The sequence below is a fragment of the Ictidomys tridecemlineatus genome, chromosome 11, assembly GCF_052094955.1.
Source record: "Ictidomys tridecemlineatus isolate mIctTri1 chromosome 11, mIctTri1.hap1, whole genome shotgun sequence".
Classification (NCBI taxonomy): domain Eukaryota; kingdom Metazoa; phylum Chordata; class Mammalia; order Rodentia; family Sciuridae; genus Ictidomys; species Ictidomys tridecemlineatus.
Window position 1 is genome coordinate 76174211 of NC_135487.1, and position 22742 is coordinate 76196952.

Sequence of the window (22742 nt, forward strand, 5' to 3'; positions counted from 1 at the left end):
TTGAACTCAGGGGCACTCACCACTGAGACTTATCCCCAGCCCTATTTTGTATTTTATTTGGAGACAGGGTCTCACTGAGTTGTTAGTGTCTTTTTTTGGCCGAGACTGGCTTTGAACTCAGATACTTCTGCTTCAGCCTCCTGAGCTGGTGAAATTATAGGCATGGCGCCACTGTGCCTGGCTAGAAATCATGTTTTTCTTAAGTTTAATTATACTCTTACCATAAAATAGTTGTGGGAATCTACATTATTTTGGTGGTAAAATGTTCTGGTTAATTAAAGTATATTCTGAAAACTAGTTTTCACATAAAAGCTGTCAGCAGCTTAGGAGACAAGAGTGTGTGTGTGTGTGGTTCATAATATGGTTGCATTTTTGCGTTTTTCCATATTTTGGCATTTGGAGGTTTTCACCCTAAGTGTTGTCTTTCCACTTGTTTTAGTCAGCTTTTTTTGACACTGTGACCAAAAGACTTAACAATATAAAGAAAGAAAGATTTATTTTGGTTCACGGTTTCAGAGGTTCAGGTCATGGTTGGCTGGCTCTCTAGCTTTGGCCTGAAGTGAGGCAGAACATCATGGCAGAAGGGCATGGTGAAGGAAAGCAGCTCCGGACATGGCAACTAGGAAACAAAGAGCTTCACCAACCAGGAACAAACTATAACTCCCTCTCACTAAAGGCATACCTCTAGTGACCTACTACTTCTAGTCACACCCTACCTGCCTGCAGTTACCACTTAGTTAATCCATTAATTAACCCACTAATTAGGTTAAAAAAGCTCTCATAATCTGAATATTTTACCTGGGAGCCTTTTTTTGCATTGTCTAACACTTGAGCTTTTGTGCACCTGATCACCCTAATGCAAAGTTCATGTCTCAAAGAGTTCCCATGCACATTCCTATAATAACCTCAGTGTTAAATCTGTGGACACCTAAGGATCACTAAATAGTTGAGGAAAGCCTGTAACATGAAAGGAGAACCCAAGATAAAGAGAAAAAACAAAATCTCTAAAGAAGTAGGTAATGAAAGGGACAGTATGATTGAAAGATGTCTTTATACTTAGATATATCCTTAGTAAAACTTCAAGCCACATTCTTTTTTGTTTTTAAATATGTTTTTAGTCGTATTTTATTTATTTATATGTGATGCTGAGGATCGAACCCAGGGCCCCACAGTAATAGGAGAGCATTCTATTGCTGAGCCACAACCCCAGCCACTCAAGCCATATTCTTAATGAAATTTTAAGCCATCAAGGATAAAGAAAGATCCTAAAAAACCAGGGTAGGAAGAGGTAATCTAACCAGTGAGTAAAAAGAGTAGAAGTGTTGTTTTATGTCCTGGGTGTGGTAGGAAAAAAAAATCATCAAACTTCTGAGGGAAAGTTATACTCAACATAAAATTCTATGTGCAGGAAAATATCAGACAGTTGTTATATTTGTCTTGTTCTTTGTTCATAGGTCTCACTATGTTGCCTAGATTGTCTTTTAACTTCTGGACGCAAGCCAGCCTTCTGCCTCTCCTACAGGCCCTATGTCTTTATAAGTCATTTGTGAGAGAAAGATATTTTTAGATACATGAAGGCTTGGAAAATTCACATGCACACCTCCTTTTATTGCATGGCACTATTGAAGCAAAATAATATGTGATCTAGGAAGCAGAGTGATTAGGAGAACTTCTAAGATGATAAGGACAAGGCCTAGAGGACAGTCATTCTGATTGGTACAGGAACATGAAGAGCTCTAGAAGCAGGAGTTACCTATAGAAAAGAAAGGTTTTGAAATTATCTTTGATAATTTGAAATGAGACAATAAGAGGATATATTAAGCAATCCTGGGATAAAATTATATGTGAATAGAAATTTGGTAAGAATACTTTTTTGGTTGATGGACTATTTATTTATTTATTTCTTATGCAGTGCTGAGAATCAAACCCAGTGCCTTACACATACTAGGCAAACACTCTGCCACTGAGCTACAACTCCAGCCCCAACTTCTTACTTTTTAAAATTTTTTTTGTGGTGCTGGGGCTCCAATCCAGGGCCTCATACATGCTAGGTAAGCCCTGTACTACCAATACATCCCCAGCCCTGTACTACTACTTAACTTTTGCAGTGACTAATATTTAGAGTTTTATTTAAGTAGTGATTTAATGAAATTAGCCCAATAAAATTAATAAAAGAGGTAGGAAATGGGAGTTGTAAGATGTGAATCATCTTCTATAGCAAGAAGTCAGATCTGAAATTGATAATTTTAAAGAGAGAAGTATAAGCACATTGTTTGGTACTTCTCAGAAGAACTGCCTGAAGAATTAAAAAAACCACCTACCTTTGAGAGCAGAACTGGAAGGTGAGAGGGGATAGGGTAGAGAAGTAGTGGGGTTGTTTGTAATTGTTTTCTTCTTTTTTGTGTGTGCTGTATTATACTGAGGATTGAACCCAAGCACGTGCTCTACCATTGAGCTACATGTACCGCCCTTTCAATGTTTTATTTTCAGACAGGGTCTCAAAGTTGTTTTTGAACTTGTGGTCCTTCTGCCTTATTCCTCCTGAGTTGCTGGGATTACAGGCATGTTCCATTGCACTCAGCTGATATATTGTTTTTCATTTTATTCCTTTTTCTACTATTTTTTTAAAGAAAATATGCCTTCTGATTATACAAACATCATGATGTTTCTCAGTCCAAGAAATAGAGTAGGGCAAATGGAACATGGTGTGAGAAGTCTAATGATGTAAGAACTGTACCATACCAAGAGAATGTTTAACCTGAACTTGATAGATGGGCTTGAGTCAGGAAAGTAGTTTTTTAAGAAAGAAGGTCTAGAAAGCCTGAAGCTTTCTGCTTTTTATCTTCTATGTTGATGTTCATTTGATATAAGATTTTTAAGGCATTACTCAATCAAAAAGAAGGCATCCAAGCTTCATTTTATTTATAACCTGTCTCAAGACATGAGAATTCCTTACCTATAGATTTGGTACAGGGCCAAGTTTGTTTACTGTTTACCTTGCTTCTGGGTCCTACTTTGGCCCTGCTTGGCCTCATGAATTTGACTATGTCTGAAAGAAAGATCTCACCAAGTGTCACTCTCAGTAAGATTTTATCTTTCACATGAGATTAACCCACATATTTGCTATTTTTCCCAGGAATGGAATGGAAAAAAATCACTGGAAAGAGCATGGGAATCATGGCAGGTTTGTGTTCTTAAGAGATGAGACCTATTGGTGCTCAGAGTTAGGATAACAGTTTTTTCTTTTCTTTTCTTTTTTTTTTCTCTTAGCAGTGCTCTTTTTTTTCCCCCTGCTATTTTTCAAAGTTATTTGGTTTTTTGGATTGGTGAGTCAAGAAGGAGAGTGCTCCCAGGCTGGAGTTGTGGCTCAGTGGTAGAGCACTTGCCTGGCCTGTGTGAGGCTCGGGGTTTGATCCTTAGCACCACATGTAAATAAATAAATAAAATAAAAGATTCATTTAAAACTAAAAAATATTAAAGAAAAAGGAGATATGGCAGTGTAAAGTAGAATTAGATTTTTTTCTTCTCCCTTAGCTGCCTAGTGGCACTTCATGGGCTAAAGAGTAGTTGCAGGAGTACCTGGTTGTGGTGTATCTGTCTCGGTTGATTGGGGTTACCAGAGAAGAGGATGGAAAGTGTAGCAGCACAGAAGGATGAAAGTTTCTACTGGAGAGGTGAATCCTATGTCAGGGCAGTGACATTTGGCCCTTAAGGATATTGCCTTTAATTAAACTATCAATTACTTCTGGTAGTTCATTGATTATTAATTATACTCCTACTGCATTCTGCATGCTATGCTAGGCACTGGGAAAGTTATGGTAAATAAGAAAGGACAATCTTTCCCTCTGAGTATAGGCTATGTAGCTGGTGTAGAATAAGTAAAGACAGGCAAATAGAGCACAATTTGAGAAATTTAATGGTGGAGGAACTATAACATACCAAGAGAGTATTTAACCTGAATTGGTGGTGGATGGGTTTGAATAAAAAAAAAAAAATCTTTATAAAGAAGATCTAGCTGAATTTTTCTTAGAATGTTGAGTTCTTAGAATAGAGACCTTGACTATCTTATTCAACATTCTATCCCTAGGGTCTAGCACAGGCACTAATTAAATATTTATTGAAGGAATAGTAATTGACCTGAAGATGAATCAGATTTCTTGAGGTTTCTTTTTATCATTTGTTAGTAAGGACCTAGCAAAATATAATTTCTTAATTATATTTTTGTATTTTTAGTTCCTTTCTTTTTTTGGTATGGTAGTAGGGATTGAACCCAGGGGCATTCTGTCACTGAACTACATCCCCAGCTCCTTTTATTTTTTTAAAATTTCTTTATTGTGGTGCTGGGGATTGAACCCAGGGCCTTGTTCATCTGAGGCAAGCAGTCTATCAACTGAGCTATATCCCCCATCTCCCTTTTATTTTTATTATTTTATTTTATTTGTACCAACTGAGGATTGAACCCAGGAGTGTTTAACCACTGAGCTACATCCCCAGCCCTTTTTAACATTTTAGAGATAAGGTCTCACTGAGTTGCTAAGTGCCTCGCTAAGTTGTTGAGTCTGGCTTTGAACTCATGATTCTCCCTCAGCCTCCTGAGTTGCTGGGATTACAGGCATGTGCCACCTTGCCGGGCTTATTATTATTTCATTTTTAAAAAATTTATTTTATCATTTATAAGACAATCTTGTTAAGTTGCCTAGGCTGGCCTCAGTTTGGGGTCTTCCCACCTCCACCTCCTGAATCACAGGATTATGGGTGTGCATCACTGGGATTATGGGTATGCACTACTGTGACCGGCTCTTACCCTTTATTTTAAAGTTCACAATAGTACTTAAGAGATTATTTTAGCCAAATTAAATGTACTGTTTATTCAGGGTCACACAACTAATTCAGATGGTCTTCTAGTTTGCTGGAGGAATAAAATTAAGGAATGAATCAGGAGGAATTCAAAATTTTCCCTAAGGCACATTCTTTTAAAATTATTTAGCTAATTTCTAAATTCTTGAGTCAAGGTCTTATTTATTGTAGGAACAGTAGAACAAGAAAGAAATAGTGGCTTAAACCCTTGGTTTTTACTTGCTCTTAAGGGAGGAAACATCTTTGTTGAGTCTTTTTCAAGATGGATGTCACTAGCAGTGTTGTAATACTAGTTTTTTTTTAATATTTTTTTAGTTGTAGGTCTTTATTTATTTTTATGTAGTACTGAGGATCAAACCCAGTACCTCACAAATGCAAGGCAAGCGCTCTGCCACTGAGCCAACAACTCCACCCCTAATACTAGTGTTTTAATCAGCTTTTTGACTGCTGTGACTAGAAAAGACCTGACAAAAACAATTAGCGGAAGAAAGATTTATTTGGTTTCAGAGGTCTCAGTCCATTGACAGCTAGCTCCATTCCTCTTGGCTCCAGGTGAGGCAGAACAACATGATGGAAGAGTATGGCAGAGGGAAGCGGCTCACATGATGGTAGGGAGCTGAAAGAGAATGTTGATTGGTACCTTTTAGGAGAACAATTTGACAATATTGAAGACATTAGATAATATACATGTAAAGATGAGAAAAATGGGTGTATTACTGAATGATTTTGACCCTGAGATGATAATTCAAACTCAGTAATAAGTCTGTGATAGTTCATTATAATTGTTTTGTCTCCTTTTTAAAGTTTGTAGTAGTTTATAGTAAAAAGGAAGATTGTACACAGGATTTCATACTGTGATTATTTTCTTTCTTTATTTTTGATACTGAGGATTGAGCTCAGGGCACTTGACCACTGAGTCACATCCCCAGACCTATTTTGTATTTTATTTAGAGACAGGGAGTCACTGGGTTACTTAGTACCTTGCCATTACTGAGACTGGCTTTGAACTCGGGGATGCTCCTGCTTCAGCCTCCAGAGCCGCTGGGATTACAGGCGTGCGCCACTGTACCCAGCATTACAATGATTATTCTTTTTTAAAAAAACATTTTTTTAGTTGTAGATGGACACAATATCTTTATTTCATTTATTTATTTTTATGTTTTGTCGATGGGGGGGTGGACGCTGATGTTGTGGCTCAGTTGTAGATTGCTTCCCTGGCACACATGGGTGGTGCTGGGTTTGATCCTCAGCACCACATAAGAAATAAACAAATAAAATAAAGGTATTGTGTTCAACTACAACTAAAAAAAATTTTAAAATGTTTTACAAATGAATATGCAAAATTCTTAATGTAGGGTGGGGCACATGGTAATCTTAAACAACTTTGTTAGAGGTTTGGCTATGAGTGGGAGGAGAAATAAGGTTGTAGGAAGAGATACAAAGGATCAAGGGTAACTTTTACTAGGTTAGGTTTCATTCCAAGACACAGCACATTGGAATATTAAAAACATGACATAGGGGCTGGGGATGTGGCTCAAGTGGTAGCGCGTTCGCCTGGCATGCGTGCAGCCCGGGTTCGATCCTCAGCACCACATACAAAAATGGTGTGTCTGCCGAAAACTAAATATTAAAAAATTCTCTCTCTCTCTCTCTCTCTCTCTCTCTCTCTCTCCCTCTCTCCCTCTCCCCTCCTCCCTCCCTCTCTCTCTTTCTCTCTCTCTCACTAAAAAAAAGAAAAAAGAAAAGCATGGCATAAACTGTAGGCAATGGAAAAAATAAGATCTTATGACATGTTATGATTTACGGACACTTAACTCTGCATGGGAATAGTGCAGGGTAGAGTAAGGAAGAAGCAGACCTCAGAAAAAGGGAGGGGCATTTATTTAAACAATAGTGGAACATATAAAACTGTCTGGGAATGTTTGCAGTGTTGGTTGTTTTATACATTTTCCACTTTAGAATTAGAAGATTCTAGGTCATAACATAGTTTCAACTCCTTGGCATTGTCTTGAGGTCATTTCTTACCCATATTTATGTTGTTCAGGCTTTGGTTAGTTACATAAGAGGTATAAAACCCTCAGGTAATCACTAGATGTATAGCTTTTTAAAAGTTGATTTTGCTAACATGGTTATTTTCACACTGATTTGAAGGTATAAAATTGTTTCAGTGTCGAAAGGTTTCAGCCTGGCTTTGAGCATTCCAGATGATAGAATTAATTGTGATTCATTTTCCATTTTATGCTTTTTAGTACTTATCCTGTCAGACATTTAAACCCCTCATATTACTAAAGCATCCCTTTCTCATGGATAGCTTTAACAATGTATATATGGCAGTATATAATTTCTTTATTTAGAACAATGGCTCTTAAAATGTAATCCATGGACACTTTCAGAAGATCTGCAAGATCAAATAATACTAAAATTTTTCTTTTTCTTTTCTGTTTGTGATGGATTCTTACCATGTTGCTCAGGTTTGTTTCAAACTACTAGGCTCTAGCCATCCTCTCACCTCAACCTCCCAATAGCTGGAATTATAGCACACCTGATTGTTTTTTTGCCTTCCCTACTGTGTTGACATGTGTACAGATGGTGCACAAACAATGTTAGCTAAAACTGCTCTGTACCTTAGTGTGAATCAAGGCAGTGACATCAGACTTTGCTAGTGTTCTTCGTTGATATGTGCTCACAGTAAAAAATATAAAATAGACATAGACATATATACAATTTAATTTTACTTAAGAACGTTTTTGATGAAACAGTAAAAATTATTAAATTTGGACTTTGAATTTAGGTTTTTAATATCATGTGTGATGAAACAGGAAGCATGCATAGGGTATTTCTACCAGTTTAATAGTAGCTATTTCATAGAACACCATTTTTACTTGAAACAGTGAGTGACTTACAGATACAGCAGATACTTTCTCCATGTGACAAACTTCATTTTATATTTATCCTTGTATTTACCTTTTTTGATTTTCTTCATTGCTCTGTGTTCAAGTTACTATCTTATATGTCATTTCTTTAATATTGTTTTGCCCCCACATGCCTCCTTTTTTGCTGTTCTTTTCAAATGTAGCATATTTCTATATGTTTTAGGCCTAATAATTGAATTATATACTTAATATTTTGTATATTTGGTTTGGAGGAAATATGCTTTCATTCTTTTATAATTATTTAATTACTTTTACCAATGTTGTTGTTTGATATGTGGGTTATTTTAATTTCTTTTTGGTTTATTTACTTTAAACCTTAAGAACTTCCTTAGTGTTTCTTGTAAGGTGGCATGCTAATAATAGGTACAGATTTTGTTTATCTGGAAGTATCTATTCCAGTTTTTTTAAAAAAATATTTTATTAGTTGTTGATGGACCTTTACTTATTTATATGTGATGCTGAGAATTGAACCCAGTGCCTCATACATGCTAGGCAAGTGTTCTACCACTGAACCATAACCCCAGCCCCTCTATTCCAGTTTTTTAAGGACAGTGTTGCTAGCTATAAGATTCTTGGTTGGCAATTTTTCTTTCAGCACTTTATGTCATCCAGCTGCCTTCTTTTATTGTTTCTGATGAGCAGTCTCATTAATTCTATTGGGATTTCCTTGTACATGCTACTTTCAAGATTTTCTTTTTGTCTTTCAGCATTTGTACTGTGGTGTGATTGAGTGTAGATTTCTTTGCCCTTATTGTATTTGAAGTTTGTTGAGCTTCTTGGATGTATAGATTAATGTTTTTAAGCAACTTAAGGTATTAGTTATTATTTCTTTGGATATCTTTAAAATGTATTTTGTTTTAAACTAAAACTGTCCCATTTGAACATTAACTCTCTCCTCCTACCAGCCCCTACCTACCATCCTTCTACTTTCTATGAATTTGACTACTCTTCTGCTCTTTGTACCTTATGTAACTAGAATTATAGAATAGTTGTCCTTTTTGTTTTGCTTATTTCATATAACATAATATCTTTAAGATTTATGTTGTAGCAGTGTCAGGATTCCTAAGAATTTGTGAAGTTTTTGGTCCTAAAATTAGTTATCCTTAATTCTTAGGTAATGCAACATTTTTCCTTCCCCACTTGTTTTATTTTTACTAACTTTTATTCTGTCAATTTTAGGATTATCATCTATGTAGTTTTACATGTCATTGTATTTTTTTAATATATTTTAGTTGTAGTTGACACAATACCTTTATTTTTATTTATATGTGGTTTTTATTAATATGTGGTGCTGAGGATTGAACCCAGGGCCTCGAACGTGCTAGGCGAGCACTCTACCGCTGAGCCACAACCCCAGCCCTCATTGTATGTTTAATTTGTGAAATATATCTAAATGGAACTGTGAAACCAAATACTGCTTTGTTACCTTTAAGAAAATTGATGATAGCCAGGCATGTTTGTGTATGCCTGTTATCCCAGCAGCTCGGAGGTGATCCCGAGTTCGAAGCCAGCCTCAGCAAAAGTTGAGGTGCTAAGCTACTCATTGAGACCTTGTCTTTAAATAAAATACAAAATAGGGCTGGGATGAGGCTCAGTGGTTGAATATCCCTGAGTTCAATCCCTGGTACCCCCCAAAAAGAATTTTGATGGTATGCTGTGGTGTTTGTAGAATGACTGTTACATGTAGTGTATCATTTTGAGGTCACTTGCTTAAAAAGAAGTAAATATTCTTAATAATACACTTTGCATTTGAATGTGATTTTGTGAAACTAATGGTTCTCAATTTGTTTTAGACTCCCAGTCTGCATTTTTAAAGTATTGTGTGTAAACCCCTGAAAACCAAATAAGGCTAAATTCAGTAGTGATTTCCTTTAGAAAAAATATTGATTGCCCTTCCAGTGAGTGTGACTATATTCATCTACCTGCCCAGAGTTAATGTGTCTTTACTGACTGTGGAATAATTAGGAGTTAAGGTTTAAGTCACTTTTATTCTTTATCTAAACTCAGTCATGAGATTCAAGGCTTTCTTTCCTCATGACTGGCCTGCCTGCCTGCCTGCCTGCCTGCCCTTAAAGCTGATATTTTAATGACACCTGCCCAAATATGTTTATATTAGAGTGGTTGCTGAATTTGGACCTCACTTTAGGGTATACAGTGAATGAATATTGAGAATTGCTATTGCTTTGTTTTAAACTTACTGGGAGAGTATTTGTGATTTGAGGTTCTTGTATTTCCTTCAATTTAAGTTTTTTTTAACAAATCAATTTTTGATTGACATATCATTGGTATAATGTGTATAAGTAAGTTTTATATTTGTTTTTTTATTTCCTAAACAGAGACTCTACAGGGGCAGGTAATTCACTGGTCCACAAGCGGTCTCCTTTACGTCGAAACCAAAAGACCCCAACATCCTTGACCAAGCTGTCTTTACAGGATGGACATAAAGCCAAAAAGCCAGCATGTAAATTTGAAGAGGGTCAGGATGTCCTAGCTAGATGGTCAGATGGCTTGTTTTATCTTGGAACTATCAAAAAGGCAAGTTATCTTGATAGAAGGCATTTTTTCTGCTTTTGCAGTGAAATAATCTTAAATTTCATGTTGATAATTTAAGAAATAAATATTCTTCTGTATTGCAGATAAACATTTTGAAACAGAGCTGCTTCATCATATTTGAAGACAGTTCTAAATCCTGGGTTCTCTGGAAGGACATTCAAACAGGCAGGTGCTACTATTTCTCTTGAACATGTTTTATACTGAAATATGATTTTCTTCAACCTGACATTTTCTTTTGAATGTATTGTTTTATGATAATTCAGTATCACATTTGAGGAGAGTTTAAAAAGTGCCCTACAAATAGAATTATTCCTTTTCCCTTACTTTGTAAATAAAGATGGGTTTCTCCGTAGTGGGACTGGAGCATGTTATAGTGCTTCCTGTTCCTCTTCTTTTTGCTATGTATCCCTTTCAACTTTTTCGTCTTTTGGAGGTTTTTGCAGGTTTATGATAAGTCTTTTTGTTCCCTCCTTTTCTCCTTTCCTTTAAAAAGTAGCGGAAAGAAAAAGTAAACCAGTTACATAGAGGTAGAAAGTTGTGAAAATTGAAGGATCCTGTCTAATAAGAGTCCCACTTTGTATATCAGATTAGTGATCTGTGGTTGATTTTTGTTCACTGGCTCCTTATACTACCCCCTAGAATTACAAAGGATTGCTCCTTGACCATGTAATTCTTTGTTGCACCTAGAAACTTATTATTATAGAATGCAAATACAAGTGAACCTGAAAATCATATGACAGATCAGCAGGAAATAGTTTTAATAGTTTTCTTTCTTGTAAGAATCCTATAAGTTATTTATTTATGTTTGTGTGTATATCTCTAAAATAATATATGTATATAATAATGTGCGTATATGTATTTTACACATATAACAATACATTAATTTTATCTAGCAATATACTTTTTTTTTTTAAAAGAAGATTCAGTCTTTCTTTTCTTTTAAATATCTTTGTTTCATTTGTTTATTTTTATGTGGTACTTGGGACCGAACCCAGGGCCTCACGCATGTGAGGCAAATGCTCTACCACTGAGTTATAACCCCAGTCCATAGCAATATACTTTTTATTTTCAATTTTTTTTTAAGTTGTAGATGGACACATTATATTTATTTTTATGCGGTACCAAGATCAAACCCAGTGCCTCAAATGAGCGAGGCAAACACTCTACCACTGAGCTACAACCTCAGCCCTAGTAATATACTTCTTAAAAGTTTACGTAGGGGCTGTCTGTGATTGAGGCTCAGCGGTAGAGCACTCGCCTAACATGGGCAGGAGCCGGGTTCGATTCTCAGCACCACATAAAACTAAGGGCATTGTGTTTGTCCATCTACACCTAAAAAATAAATATTAAAAAAGAAAGTTTACATAAGTAAGGAAAAATGTGATCCTATTAGTAAAGAAATGTGTGCCATAAGAGGGAGATATGTGTGATGTTAAGACTATTACATAATTTCAAAAAGGTATTTAAACACCTTTGCTATTTTTTGTTTCTTTGAAATGATGTACTCCTGCAATGCTGGTGACAGTATAAATTTCTATTTCAGTTATTTAACAGTTGCATTAAATGCATAAAAATTTTGTACTCTGATCCGTCCAACAAGACTCACTTCTAGAACTGCTACAAGTTTTTTCATAAGAAATAATTTAAAAGAAAAAAGCTAGAGGAAAAATGTTCACTGTAGCATATTTTAAACAAACAAACAAACAAAAAATCTTGTATTTCTAAAATGCAAAGACCAAGACTACAGTAATCAGTTAGATTTTCTAGTAGAGGACCACTAAGCTATATGGGAAGATTCTTGTACACTTGATGGTAAAAACAACCACAACAACAAAACAACATGTACTTGAACTTCACAAGTAAAGTATTCCCAGGTTCCTCAGGAATGTTTTCTGAGGTAAATGTATATTGTTTATCGGATCAGCACCCCTTTTACTGAAGACCTGCCTTCCCTCTCACTCTTATAGTGGGAATCAACTCAGGCACCTATTCCAGGCAGGGGCTATCATTCCCTTTCCAGGGAGTTGCAGATTTGGGCTGAGAGGTCCCAGGCTGTCTGATTACTTTCCTGACTGGAGCCATAAACCCAGGAGCTATGGGAGGCCAGGTCCTACCAAGCATACCAAGTAAACAGAGTTGAGGAGAGACGACAGGAGACCAAAACAAACAAACAAGTAAGCAAAAATACAAAAACCAGACAAAACAATAATTGCTAACCTATATGGCCAACAGTAGAAGTGTAATGAAGTAAATTTGGTTCTTTCCACTAGATGCAATATAATGCAGTTATTAAAGTCATAATTTTGAAAACTGGCTGTGTGAAAATGCTTTTGATAGAAGAACTATTGCATAGTATTAGTGAAAGGAAGTACCTTGTGGTGGGGAGAATAGGAATTCTGTCTTATGAATTTGGATCCTAGTCTTGATACTTTATAATTGAGGGTCTTTTAGTTATTGTATCTGTCTGAGCTTCACTTTTTCTCTAGGAGTAGGATATTTATCTAATAAATTAGCTTTAGAATTAAATAAAACGTGAATAGTCTAACAATACTTGACCCATAGCACAAAATGATAAATATTGTTTGTATGCAAGTAAACTGTATTATTATTTTGATTGTATTAAAATAGGCATGAAGAGAATATTGGAAATGATAATTGTGCTGGTGTGATAAAATTATATTCTAAATTTTTTGATTTTTTTCTTTTTTGTTTAAGAATAACAATGCTCAAGGAAAAAATGATTTTTTATTTAGATGAGAAGTGTAGTTGATAGCTGAGTGAATTGGTCCACATCTGTAATCCTAGGGATTCAGTAGGCTGAAGCAGGAGGATAGCAATTTCAGCCTTGGCAATTTAATGAGGGCCTAAGCAGCTTAGAGAGAGCCTGTCTCAAAATTAAAAAGGCTGGGGATGGTAGCCCAGTGATAAAGTGCCCCCAGATTTAATCCCCAGTACCAGAAAATAAATAAGAACACACACACACACACGAATGATAACTGGAACTCTAGACTTTTTTACAGTGGCCTACATTATTGAGTACTTTATTGTTAGGGTACATTATTGTTCAGCATAGTTCCAGATTTCAGAGATGAAATAATTGGTGTCCAGTCTTTTTTATAAATTAGTAAATCCAAAGAAATATTCTGAATCCATAGAGAAAGGAGATTATTTACATATTTTCCTTGCCCTTTTCCTTTAGTCTCATGATATTAGTGATGTAGGATGAATGAATGCGTGCCCTTTAACCTCCCTCAACCCTTAACCCTACCCCCAGGAGTAGGAATATCAGAAATGAATAATTGAGATGCTGCCTGAGAACAATGTAAGTTGTGTCCTCTGCCAAAAAGCAGACTGAAGTATGAATGTACACAGGTATCTTAAGTTAAAGGTGGAAAGAACACAGAGAAATTAGAAATACCATTTTGAGAGATAGCATTTTGTCTTGTGAAACATTTTGATCTAGTTATCAAATACTGCTCATGTGGGCTACCTACTGAGTCATAAAAATAGTTTTATGTGGAATTCTTTGTGACCCCCTGTCTTATGTATGTTTTAAATATTTCAGGAGCCACTGGAAGTGGGGAAATGGTCTGTACAATATGTCAAGAAGAGTATTCAGAAGCTCCTAATGAAATGGTTATATGTGATAAATGTGGCCAAGGTAAACATTGATTTCTTTTAGTCTTGTGGAAATATTTAGTTATGTACTGAATACCTGTGTTGAAGATGAATGACTAAAAAATACATTTGTAATTTGAAGCTATTATCCTAAGTTATATTCATCAATTGTAAATATTTTAATGCAGGAAACGGTACTAAAATGCCTTCTTGAAAATGTGTTTTGCATTATTTATTAATAAAATAGAATTTGCTTTATGCTCTTTTTGATATTAAGGGTACCATCAGTTGTGTCATACACCTCATATTGATTCCAGTGTGATTGATTCAGATGAAAAATGGCTCTGTCGACAATGTGTTTTTGCAACAACAACAAAGGTATCTTTTAAGTGTCTTGGGCTAAAGCCCTAACTGGTATTTTTAAAGTGCTATCAATATAATAATTATTTACATCAAAAATTTATTTGAATGGTATGAACAATTGTTGTTTGCCAGAAAAATCGACGTTTATTGTTTGATAAATAATTAATGCTTAAGTGGCTTGAAGCTATTCTTCATTTCGTGACAGTGGTATGGGAATTGGGGCAGTAATTTGAAAGAAGACAAAAAATGGAGATTATTAATCAGTTTGTGATATTAGAAATTTAGAACGGAATTTTTTTTGTTTTGTTTTTAGCAGTCTCAGGCATTTTAAAATTATAGAACTGTGTTTAAAATTTTAACCTTTACTCTTTCAAATGATTTTTTTTCCCTCTAATATGTAGAGGGGTGGTGCACTTAAAAAAGGACCAAATGCCAAAGCATTGCAAGTCATGAAGCAGACATTACCCTATAGTGTGGCAGACCTTGAATGGGATGCAGGTCATAAAACCAATGTGCAGCAGTGTTACTGCTATTGTGGAGGTCCTGGAGAGTAAGTAAATACAGTTACTTAATATCCTTTAAGTAATTTTCATTTGCTTACATTGTCTTATTTTTCTTACTGATTGGTGGTAAGATTAGTAGTGAATTGCAGATGCTTGAAAGTATCACTAAAGACAGCTAGGGGAAGAGAATTCACCATTATTTCACCCAAAAAATTCTCATCTAGGTTTCACTCATATTCATGTATTTAAAAAATCTTACTATAAGGCTATTCTGGCATTTAAAAAAAATATTTATTTTTTTAAGTGTAGATGGACACGACACAATTTTTACGTGGTGCTGAGGATCGAACCTAGGTCCTGCCTGTGCTAGGCGAGCGCTCTACCGCTGAGCCACAACCCCAGCCCCTATTCTGGCATTTTAAAATGAGTTATATATATTTATGTATCTTATAAAAATAAACTATAGAGGGAAAAAATATATATTGTAGGGGTCCACTGTCAGGTCTGAAAATTTTTAGTTTTATTGGATTTCACATTTAACATGATTGACCATTTAGAAATTGTTACATTTGATACTGTTATTTGAGAGCATAAGAGCATAAGAGACAGATGTTGGTTTAAACTACAGAACAAAGATGAGACTTTTTCATAGATTAGAGGGCATACCTTACTATTCTTTCCTAAATATTCCGTTTCTTATAAATACAGGATATCATTTGCCAGAGAAAAATACCATGTAGTTTTTCTAAGTTTTAACTGAAAAAATATGCCATCCAGATACTAGAGATGGTATATTTGTTTCTGACTCCCAGGTACTTTGACAGCCACCTTATTATTGATTATTAACTAGATTATAAAGAAGAAATCATTTGAAGTTGACCATTGTAGTTAATTATATATATCCATAATTAGAGGCTATAATTTTATTCATCTTTATTATTAAATTTTGCTATATCAGCCTGGTATGGTAGTGCACACCTGTAATTCTAGCTATTTGGAAGACTGAGGCAAGAGTGTCACAAATTCAAGGCCAGCTTTGGCAAGGGCTGGGGGTGCAGCTCAGTGATAAAGTGCCTCTGGGTTCCATCCCCAGTACTGGGGGCGTGGGTGGTGGTGGTGGTGGTGGTAATTACATCTACAAACCAACATTCTACTTTCTAGAAAATTTGCCTTTAATTTCTGGTCCATGGTCCTTGGTTCTGCCTTTCAAACTAAACATTTTATCTGTTATAGGGGGTAGGTCTTAAAAATGTTGCAAGTCAATGGCATGTATCTATAATCCATTGTACTGAGGAGCCGAAGGTAGGAAGATTGAAAGTTCCAGACCAGCCTTGGCATTTCAGACTTTGTCTCAAAGAATGAAGGTCTGGGGATTTAGTATAGTTGTAGAGTACCCCTGGGTTCAATCTCCAGTACCCCCAGTTTAAAAAAGTGTATTTTATGCCAGAAATTTTATTTCCTACTTCTATGACCTATGTAGCAATAATGTTATCTTCTCTAGACTAAAATCTCCACTGCCAGCAAACAGTCTTTATGATATAATTTCCAAATTCTGTTTCTCTCCAGTGTTTGAAAGTTATTCTTAAAATACTATGCCATGATTGGGAAAGGTAGTGTTTCCAGAAGTATATAATGATTTAATGGGCTATTTAGAATCTCAGGCATGATGCTTCTCTTGTTGCATCATACAAGAAATTGTATTACCTGTTTTAGACATTTAGATATTCTCTAGGTTCATGTAGGTGGTCAACCAATAATTTTAGCAGCTTTTTTTGGAGGGGGGGTGCTATTGGGTATTGAACCCAGGGGCACTTTAGCAGTGAGCCACATCCCCAGCCAAATTTTATTTTTTATTTTGAGACAGGTCTCACTAAGTTGCTGAGAGCCTTGCTGAGTTGCTGAGGCTGGTGCTGAACTTGTGATCCTTCTGTCTCAGCATCCCAAGTTGCTGGGACGACAGGCATGCACTGCCACCATGAGGTGTTCAGTGATGAAAATGAATATATAAATGAATGAATTTTTAGTTCTTTATTCTAATTCATCTCTGATCTTGTGGAATATTAACTTTGTGATTTAACACTTCTGTAAAATTTCTCAGCTTTTAGTCATCTGTAAGTTTAAAAAGCGTTTGTCTAGTTTTAAAAAACCAGTTACATATAAAAGAGAAACAGTGAACAGGTTTATCTTTTTTGCTTTACTCATTTAATCCTAGCATTTTGTTTGAACCATTTTTCAAAATAGGTAGAAATCCTTGTAGACATTATTTTATGAGGTACATTGTTCATTATCTTTAAACATTAAAAGAATAGGAAATGTGCCTGATATTAGTAACTATGTTAGTTTCACCATCTAGTAGAATGCATGGATTGTAGTTAGTATTCGTAAGTCATTTGATAATTGGCTCACTTTACAGGCTTCTTAACCTTTGCCTATGTATGGCTTACAATTATTGTGGGACTCATTTGTTGGAAGAAAAGATGTTATTTGGAAGTAATATCTTGTTTTCATAGAGGGTTTCATGGTGTAAAATCATATACTAATTAAAAAGAGAATATATCCTTCTTAGATGAAGATTCAGTTGTAGTATCTTCAGCTATTTGAAACAGATCTGTAAGTCTGTATTCTGAATCAGTACTAAACTTGTGACAAAACTTTTATACTTTGATATAGTCTTAGGTTAGATGTCTTTGTTTTATTTAAATTACTTAAATTGCTAAATTCTTTTCATTATAATAGAAACACCGTAAAGATATAAAATGGAATGTTCATACTGCCTATGGCCATTTGATATTTTGGGCAAACAGTAGTACCTCTTAGTATGACCTCTCCTACGGTATAGAGAATTGATGTGAAAAAAGTTTTAGACTTCTAGGCAGGCATTTGGGCATTGGGGGGGGTGGAGAGGGTGGGGGATGTTGCTCAGTGGTATAGCACATTCTTAGCACATGCATGGCTGTGGGTTCTATCTTCAGCACTACGAAGGAAAGAAGGATGGATCCCATGCCTGTGCTTTGAGAGAAATCCTATACTAGTGTAGAAGCTGGGCATTGTTGACTAGAAGTAGATCTGTTTTTCAAGAGAAGAGGTATGAAGTGTGTTCAACATTACAAACCATTTGGGGAAAGAAAAAAAAATTGCACTTTAGAAAAACGTAATGCTGGGGGCTGGGATTATGGCTCAGTGGTGGAGCGCTCGCCTAGCACATGTGAGGCCCTGGGTTCGATCCTCAGAACCACAAAAATAAATAACATAAAGGTATTGTGTCCAACTACAACTAAAAAATACATATTTTAAAAAAAAGAAAAACGTAATGCTGGGCTAGGGATATAGCTCAGTTGGTAGAGTGCTTCCCTCACATGCACAAGGGCCTGGGTTCAATCCCCAGCACCATCAAAAAAAAAAAAAAAAGAAAAACATAATGCTTTAATCATGATTGTAGTTTGGATAATGCTACTTTGTTGTTTTAATAAACAATGAAGTTTTTCCCTCATCAAAAAGTAGTAATTTTAGTCTTAACTTTTTTTTTATTTTAATAGCTGGTATTTAAAGATGCTACAGTGCTGCAAATGTAAGCAGTGGTTTCATGAGGCTTGTGTGCAATGCCTTCAAAAGCCAATGCTATTTGGAGATAGGTAAGAAGAACATTTCAATCTTACTAATTAATTTTATTTTTGTGACTTCTTCATTGTATTTATTTTACAGTTTATAATTTCTAAAAAAAAATTTGACCGTGATTTGTAAAGAGGTCACTTCAGGGAAAATACTGAATAATATGCTTTAAATACACATGATTTTTGTGCTTTTGGATATTATTCCAGAAAACTTTAGTGTCAGTGATTGCATTTACTTCTGTTGCCTCCATAGTACCCTAACCTATTATCATTGGTACCTTCCTTTAAACAACTTAGAAAGGATCATACGACAGAGAATGAAAGGCCACAGACACAATTTATTTGTTTATATTTTATTTTAAGTTTTTTCTATGTTTTGTTGACCATATAATTTAATTTTTATTTTTTTTAGTCATACATGACAGCAGAATGTATTTTGACATATAATACATACATGGAATGTACATACATCAACCATATCACAGACACAATTTATACCTTAAAGAATTTCTAAAAGCAGATACTTTCTATATTGAGTATTATGTGGAAGAACAGAGTGAGTTCTAGGAGGTAAAATTAAAGATAGAACACTAAATTTGGGTTCCAACCTTGGCTTATGCAGCTATTACCATCTTTTTGACTTTGAGAAGGTCAGCATGTCTCCTTTGAGCTTTTCTTACTAGGTTATTTTGAGCATTAGATAGTACAGTGTATATAGGGGCAGCCACTAAGTTCCTAACACACGCAAGCATTAGTAAATTATGGTACATATGAATCTGTGGGAATGTCAAAGGACTCTAATAGTTAGAAAGTTGTCCCTTCTCCCTAACTACTTTGTTATTTGAAAAGAAATTCCTTAAATCTTAGCCTCATTATTGAAATTACCTTTTGTTTTGGGTGTGAGTCCTTACATTGACTGTAGGATCTTCATTTGCTGACTATTTGCCTGTATTTATATTCTTGATGACATTATAAAATTTTTTTCCTTAGGTTTTATACATTTATTTGCTCTGTCTGCAGTTCTGGACCAGAATACCTCAAACGTCTACCATTACAGTGGTAAGATTGGATATTTCTGTTAAGAAAAAAGGAGCTATATTATTAGATCTCCAAGATGAAAGTTCTGTGTCTGTGTACTTGCTTAAATAAAACTTTGTTCCTTATACCTGGCTTTATTTCTTTTATTTATCCTTAAGCCATCTTCACTAATTATTATCCACTTTTATTGCTAAGTTAATAAGGCTGTTTATTGTAGAATGGCATAAATGTAGTTTTCAAACGTATTTTAAATCTTGTTCCAGTTCATTTGTGCCTTTAGAATAGCATATAGTAGAAGATACGTAGGTTAAACAAACATGAGTTTCTGTATAGTAATTCTATACAGAATGTATGGTGTGATTAGTTTTATAGATTTAGTAATAAAATACTTAAAATAAATATTTATAAGTATTATCTTTTACATAATTTAGGAACAGATAGAATTTAACTCATGAATTAGATAAAGTAAAGCCTGATAAAATATGGTCTGTTCTGTAGTTTCTATGTAGTATTAAAAATACAAAAATCTTGATTGTGAATTATTTTCTTCTAAATTCAGATCCTCTTTGAATGCATTTTAAGAAGTAATTCAGGTATCTTTTAGTTTATAATTACTATTCATAATAAGTTAATGTTTTGCTAATGTTTTCTAGCTTTTTCATATGTAATGATTTATTATATTACGAATATGACTTAGGACATTGACCCTCTATCCATCTGAATAATTTACTTTGGATTAATTACTGATTTTGTAAAGAAACTAATTTTTTAATAACCAAAAACCTTGTTTTTGTATATTTTGATTATTTTTTGATTCCAGGGTAGATATAGCACACCTATGCCTTTACAACCTAAGTGTTATTCACAAGAAGAAATACTTTGATTCTGAACTTGAGCTTATGACATACATTAATGAAAACTGGGATAGATTGCACCCTGGAGAGGTAGGTGACCTTAGAGATAACTTCATTAGCTACTTGATGTTTTTTCTGTTTTGTTTTGTTATTGTTTAAAACAACAACAACAACAACAATCTAAGAAACAAGTCATACGACCAGAGTAGAATTTTATTTTTAGTTCTGGGGAGGAATAAATCTGATAGGGATATCAGGACCAGCTTTTTCTCATCCTTCTATGTTTATTTATTGCCTGTTGACTCTGGAAAATTATAGATGGAGGAAGTAAATTATTTGATTCTTCTGTATTCTAAAGTGAGAATCATTATAAAGATAGAAGGGTGGGAGAAATTCTTTGTATTGGGTGCCTCACTCATGGTTTCACCTCCTTTTCTTCTAAGAAAAGGCAGCTTTCTTCTTTTCTCTCTTGTTGGTACTCATACATTTCTGACTTCCAGGAATGGTGAGATCAGATAACAGAATTAGAATGATGAGTTAGAGAGTGGAGCTGCCTGAGTTGGAGATTGTCCCTCCTCATTCTGAAAATCTTGTTTTGCTTCTCATTTGTGAAGCATAATTATTTACACTGGCTTTACAAAGAATTTTTCTAAAAAAAACAAAGGAATATAAAGTAGTACATGTTCATTGAAAAAGATTTTGGAACTATAGACTAGCACAAAGAGGGAAGAAATTAGAAAAATTTACCTTATTTTTAGCATTTATTTAGATTTATTAAAATACATATTATTAACTACTCTTGGTTGAAAACTAAAAAATTTGTTTCATAATATATAGAATCAGATATGTACATTTTAATTATGCATACTTTGAGATAAAAATTGTAAGCTGATTTGAAATTTAGGGAGAATTTCTTCTATTAGTTTTAGGCAAGTGAGAGTTTATAAAACTCCTATAAATGGTATTTGGGGTTTTTGAGGTTTGGGGGACCATTAGAGCATAAATTACATTTATTTAGTTGGTATAATAGCTACATAAAACAAATAGCAGTACTTAAGTATTAAAATATAGGGTTACTGAAATTCTATTGATAGAAGGCGTTTCAAGTGTTAGATAATTTTTAATGAAGTTTGAATGTTGTGATTTATAAATTTGAATTTCAATAAACTGACTAGTTTAATGAGAGAAAAAAAAAGTAAGGCACTAATAGTAACTATAGTGTTCTTTATAGTCATCTTAATATTTAGTGCTCTAATGCATTCATTTTAAAATTCTTCCTTTCTAGGCATGATACTTTCAGTGCTTCATATACAGATATATCTGTATACCTGGTGTGCCATCTTCAATTAAATTTTCTGATCCACAGTATAATTTTACTTTAGCAAGTAAATGTTTTTATTATCTATAGCCTATATAGTAGTGTCTTAGAAAAAGAAGGGCTGGGGATGTAGCCCAGTGATAGAACACTTTCCTTAGCATGAGATTGAAGATTCAAGCCCCAGTATTGTCAGGGAAAAAAAAAAAGAAAAAGAAAGGAGAAAAAAGTAAATTTAACTTTAAAAAAAAAATATATATATATATATATAATTGTAGTTGGATACAATATCTTTAATTAATTAATTAATTTTTATGTGGGCCAAGGCCTCGCCTAGTACACGCAAGTGCTTTACTGCTGAGCCATAACTTCAGCCCCAGATTTAACTTTTCAAAGGATGGTTGCCACTTAAGGACTTTAATTATTCCTCACTGCTTTGTTGGAGTTAAAATAAGAAAATACTTTTTAGTTGAGTTGTCTCATCTACAGACTAATTACTGATAATTGACATTCAGGTTTTTAATTCTCAGTCTTTTACATTTTTTATTGTAATTGCGATTAGATTTTAGGGTGATATTTTAGTAATGAAATTGTAAATTTTTTGCTGATCTATGTTTTCAGTGTTTCATTTAGTTTACTTTTAAATATGAAACAAAGATGGACATATTTGAATAAGAAGACCTTGTTTCATTGGAATTGAATTGCAAATTGAATTTTGTTACTGATCTAACTTAAGGTTTATCAAATTTTTTTTCATAAAATTCCATGAACTATTTTCAAGACATAGGAAATAGTATATACTAAATGTAATATTTTATAATTTAGTACCTTGGAGTTTTCAAGAGTCATTTTGAACATCAACTTTTATTATACATAGTATGGATTATATTGCTGTAGAAGTTTCTCTTCAAAAATGAGATAAAACACAGCAGAAGTGTTATGATTTCTAATCTCTCTTAAATGTGGAGTTTCCTCCCTTTGCTTAGATGAAAGAAAGACATCTTGTGATAATGTTAAAAAGTTAGATTATGGGCTGGGGTTGTGGCTCAGCGATAGAGCACTTGCCTAGTATGTGTGAGGCACTGGGTTCAATTCTC

The 22742-nt window shown here is 34.4% G+C and overlaps 1 protein-coding gene across 10 annotated transcripts in view; it reads left to right on the forward strand.

The window, feature by feature from the left end:
- Positions 1-22742, forward strand: part of Mtf2 (metal response element binding transcription factor 2) — a 62759-nt gene that overhangs the window by 24810 nt on the left and 15207 nt on the right. For 4 of the 10 annotated variants that reach the window (XR_013427910.1, XM_005327718.3, XM_078026759.1 and 1 more), the window contains 8 exons: positions 10127-10325; positions 10427-10508; positions 13909-14004; positions 14239-14339; positions 14726-14874; positions 18364-18459; positions 19429-19497; positions 20297-20420. Coding sequence is in view for 9 of the 10 variants with exons in the window: in XM_005327718.3 (XP_005327775.1) it covers positions 10127-10325; positions 10427-10508; positions 13909-14004; positions 14239-14339; positions 14726-14874; positions 18364-18459; positions 19429-19497; positions 20297-20420 (916 nt within the window). In the remaining variant the exon portion in view is untranslated. Of the gene's footprint in view, positions 1-10126; positions 10326-10426; positions 10513-12310; positions 12518-13908; positions 14005-14238; positions 14340-14725; positions 14875-18363; positions 18460-19428; positions 19498-20296; positions 20421-22742 lie in introns of those variants that run through there. The other 6 variants (XM_078026757.1, XM_005327722.3, XM_078026758.1 and 3 more) reach the window with 5 other exon arrangements.